Below are 6,695 nucleotides of genomic sequence, written 5' to 3' on the forward strand. Positions count from 1 at the left end.
TGATGTGATAATATGGACCTATAGGAGTGCATATATGTAAATCAATATAAAAGTATATAAAAAATTATGTGATCCATTTAGATCAGAGCCTTGGGGGCAGAGTGGAATTCGAATGAGCCAAAAGACTCTAGTAAAAGGTTTGAATGGTAAGTTAAATGGTTAAATGGTTTTGATTGAACATGAAAATTGAATAGCTTAATGTCAATGGCATACATGGTTGATACATAAATACTTTTGAATGTTTAATTGGCATAAAGATTAACATTTGAAAATTTTTATGATTTAGTCAATTCTATTGAAATGTTTAATGGCATAATATGATAAATTTAAATGTTAATATCAAATGAATTGATGCACAAAATGAATATATGCATATTTCATATGATAATGGAAGCTTTTGGCATGTATGTGTTTGTAATATGGCTAAATATTGAGCTTGAATTGGTTATATGCTTTTGAATAATACTTGTGTTATATTACATTGAATCATGAAAGTACAATTGGTTATATTAAGTGCGCAGGTATAGGTGGAACTCAAAGTTTTGGGAGGTGATTTCAACATCCAAACCATGGTCTTCGACTCGACAATGCTTGTATAGTCTTTTTTTGTTTAATGTATGGCATGTACCTAGGTTTGAGTCGATTTAGCATAGTATGAGATTTTGTTAATATGTAAAGCTAGGAAGAGTAAATTTGATATGACCAAATGGTTAGTTCTCATGTTTGAGAATGATATATAGTTTTGAATAGGATGAATAGATATAACAATTGTGGCATGTTGGTGAATTACTACCAAGTGACCAAATGATTGGTATAATGAAATTTGATTATATTTTTGAATTGAAATGATGAAATTGATGTAATGCAGATGTATATAATGTGTTAAGGTTTAGAAGTGAACATATTGGAGATGTATCTTTGGCTAGAAAGGTGAATGGAAACATTGAATTGTTTTGTTTTGGTATTACAAATTGGTACCTTTTGGACCATTTGGAAACAGGGTTCACATTGTAACGAGGAACCCCCAAAGTTGCAATGTCAACTCGGTATTTTGTAAACTTTGCAATTTGGTCATAATTCGACCTTGGGTTAGTATAAGAGCTTTCGAAAGCTCGTATAAGACTTGAGAACGATTATGTAATATATTATGAATATGTAATATACTTATCTACATGTGTAAATAGCTTCATTATTTATAATTTATTGTAGTTGCTCCGACAATAGATGTGACATGATGTAGCTCGAACTTGTTAACCAAGTCTCTATACTCTTCTAAATTTGAAATTTAATCTTTCTTTTCTTTTTAATTTCAAGAATTTAGTCCCCTACTTATTCGATTTAAAAAAAAATAAAATCTAATTAATAACACTATTAATTGAATTTTATTAGATTTGAATATATGTTATCAATTAAACTTCAATTTTTAAATCAAATATTTAAAAATGAAAATATCACATACTCAAATTGGGATAAATACAAAAACTATACATGAACTTTGATATAATGTGCAATATCATACATAAACTTTGATTTTGTGCAATTCTATACATTAAATTTTGATTTGATTTAGTTTTTAGAAATCACTAACGGCATTATCAAATTAGCACTAATTTATGTTGATATAATGCATATAACTATTATATTAATCCGATATGAAAAATCAATGTATTTATTTTTTTAAATGTATACATTTGAATCAAAATAAAAAAGTTTCATATATACATATAAACCATAATTCAAGTTTTAAGTGCATAATTGCACTAAATCAAAGTTCATGTATCAAATTACAATTAAAATAAAATTCATATATAAATTTGATACTTATCCCATTCAAATTTAATGAAAGTTGATAAATCATGTTATCATTTGAATTTCTAAAAATAAAGACAGAAATATTAAATTTCAAAAGTTCGAAGAGTTCCACAATTAAACAAAAATAGAATTGGTAAATTATTATTTAAATTTAATATTAGGTATTAATTCTACACCAAATTATTTTTATCATCGGATCTCACAGTATGTACCCTTAACTAAAAGTTGAAAGGTGAGGATTTATATATTAAATCTACAGTTCATAAGTCATGCCAACCTTAAGCATGCGCTTATGAGGGATATCAAACACTTTCTCACTTTGTCTCAAGTTTTTCTTCATGAAATTGTAAGCATAATCTATTAACAACCTTTTCCCTATCCCACTCCCTTTGCTTGCAATCACCTCATTCTCACCTATCAAATGCACCACCCCACCTTCCCATGCTTTCTCCACCATGCTCGTCTCGCTCACCACTCTCTCTTGCCACTCCTCTTCCCCTCCCTCTCCGTTCATCATCCCGTTTTCATCTTCCTTACCTTTCTTTCCATCTATAATGTGAGCCAAATATATGTTTTCCGTGATGAACTCTTTCAACTTCTCGACTAAAGTCTGTTCCAACGGTTCTACTTTGTTGCGTATGTCGGTGTACCCGTATCTGACGACGCAACGGAATATGTTTAACTCCTTTGGTTCCACCCTTCTGAATAGGAACCGTTCTTCGGCTGGAACTTTGCTGATAGGTAGTGACTTGATGGAGACAAAAACAAGGACCGAATGCAATGCTTGTATGTTCGCCACATAGTGCTCGAATATGGGTGGAATGCCTTGAACGAGCTCTGAGTAAAACAGGGCAAGTCCCGGGATTCTGCACAAGTTTGTGTCGGAAGCAATGTCCTTTACCCTTTCGAGGGAGAGTTTGTGTTCAAGCTCGAAATTGTATTTCTTTCGGTACACGTTGTTCCAAACGTACATCACGGTCATCAAAGCCGCCGCGAAAGCCAAAGGCAAGTAGCCTCCTTGGTCAAATTTGTATAGGACGGAACTCAAGTAAACGAACTCAATTGAGCCGATGATGACAACGTAGGCCACCACAAAAAGAATATCGGTTTTCCATATCATGATCATGATGAGAACCAACAGGGATGATGTTAGAGTCATTACAAACACCACTGCAATCCCTGCAAATATTACATTACACTCAATAAGAAATGAAATAAAATTGCATTGCATTGCATGAATGTGAACTGAATGAAAATATTACCATATGCATTGCCAATCTTCTCCGTGGTTCTAAATCCGAGAGTTACCCCTATACAAGCTATCATCAACAAGTAATTCACCTCCGGAATATAAACTTGACCTTCGTATTTAGCCGATGTATGAACGATTTTAACACGAGGGAAACACCCCAACGACAGCGACTGTTGGATTATAGAGAATGTCCCCGAAATCATTGCTTGACTTGCTATAATCGCAGCCGCCACCGCCACCACAAACATCGGCCAATACAAAGAGTGCGGAATCGATTTAAAGAACGTATCGGAGACTAAACTTTGGTGTTTACGAAGGAAAGAGTCTTGTCCAGTATAGGCCATGATTAAAGCTGGGTAAGTCACCGAGCACATGCTAATTTGTATCGAACGAACCGTGAAATGGCCAACATCAGCAAACAAGGCTTCGGTCCCTGTTATGGCAAGAACCACCCCACCAAGGGAAACCCATGCATCTTTTTTGTTCCTCTTAAAGTAATCCACAATATATTTTGGGTTTATGGATTTGATCACTGTTGGGTCAAATTTAATGAAATTGTAAACCCCAATGCCACCAATGAGACTGAACCAGACACAGATTATGGGAGCAAAACTGTAACCCACTTTGTCTGTTCCAAATCTTTGAACCATGAAGAGACAGATCAAAATTGCCGTAGAAATCCAAACAATCCTATCTGTACGTATTAAAACCAAATGTTAGCAATGTTCCAATATATAAGTATATGTATATGTTGATATATGGACCTTCTGTCATTGCAGATGTAGCTTCCTTGATGCCACCCACAGCTGATAAAACTGCAATGGAAAGTTTAAAAAAAAAAGAAAAGGTAAGATAAACGTTTTATGTTAATGGATGGTGAAAGTATATGGGGGGCAATGGGAGGTAACCTGAAATGCAAGGGGTGAGGACGCCATCGCCGATGACCATGGAAGTGCCGAGCATGGTGATGATCAAGAGAAAAAATTTAGCGAACTGGCTGTTTTCAAGCTTGGACTTGAGCTTTGAAGCTCTACGTAAACGGTTGCTGGGTAATTCAAGCTGGAAATTGGATACATCTCGATCCTCGGCTTGTTGACTTGGGATTAAACCCACCCTCGCGTATCGGCATATTAGTGAGTATAGTGCAAATGTTCCACCTGAAAAATATCATTCAATTATGCATAATTCTTTCAAAGGTCGATGGAACTGTTCTGAACCGGCTGGTCGACCAGATGATTAGTATATCGGTTCGGACAAAAACTTGAATCGATTTTTAGGCTAACAGTTCAAAACTTGGTTTTTCTATTTTTAATATTTTTTATAATTTTTTAAAGAATTTATTTAATTAAAACCAAATCAACCGGTTAAGCTAAAAATTAGTGGTTTAATTGGTTCGATTACCGGTTTTAATTTAAAAATCTTAATTCTTTCTATTAATTCTCATTTGCACCGGGATTTTAAATTGGTTCTAATTAAGTATTTGAAGTAGGTAATATATCAATCATGTTATTTTGTTAAACTTAATTGTCAATTTAAACGTTAAATAGTAGTTTTGAAATACAAGAATCAAATTGGAAATAATGTTTCTAGATTTTATTGACGGCCTATTTTTCAACACCTTAGATCTGAATTGTTGATACGGCAAGTATACATGTATTTAGTATTGGGACAAATTTCAAAACTATACATGAACTTTAGTTTAATGTACAATTGTATATATGAAATTTCGATTTGATCCAATTCACACAAATTATTAACACAATCGTTGATATAACATCAGTTTATGTTTAAATATTTGCATACATAAATAATTATATTTATTCAATATAAAAATAATTTGATATTTTTACTTTTTAAATTACACGGCTAAATAAAAATTAAAGTTTCACATATATATTAGAACTACAATCAAAGTTTTATGTGTATAATTGCTCCAAACTAAAATTCACGTATTAAATTACACATGAAATCAAAATTCATATATAATTTTAAGATTTATCACTTTAAATTAAACCAAGACTTTTATGAATTAACCCTTTATTTTAATTTATTTTCATAGGAAAGTCCCTCTCTCTTTTCTTTTAAGAAAAATTCACTTAATTTATGTAAAGAAATCTTTTAGGGATCAAGATGCTTTTTGATTACTTCTAAATTAACTTTTCTAAAATTATTATTTTATGATCACTTGTTTCTGAAATTACCATTAATCAATTCCCCCAACAAGTTGGGATTCACAACGTTTTTATGCCAACTCCGATCGTGATAATTTTTTTTAAAGTATTAATATATAATTTTATAAATTTTCGAGAAATTAAATTATAATTTTTTTTAAAAATGAGTTTAAAATTTGAAGGAATAAAATATAATTTTCTTATGACCACATAAATAAACAAATAAAAAAGCAAGCAATGAATTTTTTGTTTTATCAAGACTATTTTACCCAAGTAAAGTTCTCCCCCAGATGGTTATGTAATTATTTTATAAGACTCGTACATTAACACCCAATTTGCTTCTTAACTTCTCTAATCACCCATGTTCAGACTGACCAAAATATAATTAATTAATTAATTAAAATTTGAATATTCAGACCACACAACAAATTCATGAATCATGTCATGTTTAAGATCTTAGTATTCATTAGATTTGTCAATATATAAATATAAATTAATTTCGAGGTGATTAAAAAAACAAAAACAGCTTCCATGCAATAACTTAATCATGTAATAAATGAAATGTTTTTAAAGTCTTTTTTTTTTTTTTTTTACCTTCACCGTTGTCGTTGGCTCGTAAGACGATAAAGATGTATTTGATCAAAGGGATGAGAGTGATGGTGTAAAAGATCAAAGACAGAACTCCCAGTATGTCGTCGCTGTTTTTAATACCGTCGGCGAAGGTACTCGCGTAAACGTAAAGCGGCGACGTCCCTATATCGCCGTAAACAACTCCGATGCTTTGAAATGCTAGTTGCAGTATCACCGACCATTCCACAGCCTACTCGCAAATTGTTCAACGTTATTACAAACTACTCATATACATATAAGCTGAGACTTTATATATATATATATACATACCTGAGAGGCACGAAGGTGATGGCTGGGGACCTTGGCGGATTCCAAGTCCATGGAATCGGACCTGTGGAGCTTGTGTAATGATGGGTGCGTTTTAGGGTGATGGGTGTCGTCTGATTCGGCATCCTCGGAGTCATCATCGTTATGGTGGGTTTGTTCAATAGGTTCTTCTTGTACGAAGTCATCCGTAGGCATAGTATGTGAAAGGGAAAAAAAGAACAGAAAAGGAAGGGCTGTTGCGGTATGTGAAAGAGTGAAGAGTTTAGCTCCCAAATCTGAGGGTGGGGGATGGAGTTTTTATATTTATTACTAATTAGGAGAATATTCTCCTTTCCTCTTCACCAGTTGGGCACTTTTTTAAAGGGTAAACTGCATTATTAGTCATTTAATTTTAAGTAAATTTTAGTTTTGGTCACTTAATTGAAAAGAAGTTACAATTTCGGTACTAACATTTTTTACTTTTTTTTCTATGGAGTACTTTTATAGTTAGTATAATAACAATTTTAATACTCAATGTCTATATTTTTTTTATCAATTTGACGTTGATTCTATATAAAAATTAC

The 6,695-nt window shown here is 32.4% G+C and overlaps 1 protein-coding gene across 1 annotated transcript; it reads right to left on the reverse strand.

Moving 5' to 3' along the window:
• Nucleotides 1–1,871: 1,871 nt before the first annotated feature.
• LOC107929972 (potassium transporter 5) lies at nucleotides 1,872–6,394 on the reverse strand. The gene is made up of 6 exons (XM_016861533.2): nucleotides 6,136–6,394; nucleotides 5,830–6,055; nucleotides 3,973–4,221; nucleotides 3,829–3,879; nucleotides 3,075–3,758; nucleotides 1,872–2,991 (listed from the first exon to the last, which is right to left on the reverse strand). The coding sequence occupies exons 1-6, from the start codon at nucleotides 6,325–6,327 to the stop codon at nucleotides 2,066–2,068; spliced, it is 2,328 nt and encodes a 775-aa protein (XP_016717022.2). The 5' UTR covers nucleotides 6,328–6,394; the 3' UTR covers nucleotides 1,872–2,065.
• Between the last annotated feature and the right edge of the window lie 301 nt (nucleotides 6,395–6,695).

This window comes from Gossypium hirsutum, chromosome A12 (genome assembly GCF_007990345.1).
Source record: "Gossypium hirsutum isolate 1008001.06 chromosome A12, Gossypium_hirsutum_v2.1, whole genome shotgun sequence".
Classification (NCBI taxonomy): domain Eukaryota; kingdom Viridiplantae; phylum Streptophyta; class Magnoliopsida; order Malvales; family Malvaceae; genus Gossypium; species Gossypium hirsutum.

Excerpts from the sequence above, each read along its gene's own strand:
- LOC107929972 (XM_016861533.2), bottom strand. The coding sequence starts at position 6,327 with ATGCCTACGGATGACTTCGTACAAGAAGAACCTATTGAACAAACCCAC. Across the intron at positions 4,222-5,829 it reads AGCCAACGACAACGGTGAAG|GTGGAACATTTGCACTATAC; the intron begins GTAAAAAAAAAA and ends GATATTTTTCAG. Across the intron at positions 3,759-3,828 it reads TACATCTGCAATGACAGAAG|ATAGGATTGTTTGGATTTCT; the intron begins GTCCATATATCA and ends TAATACGTACAG.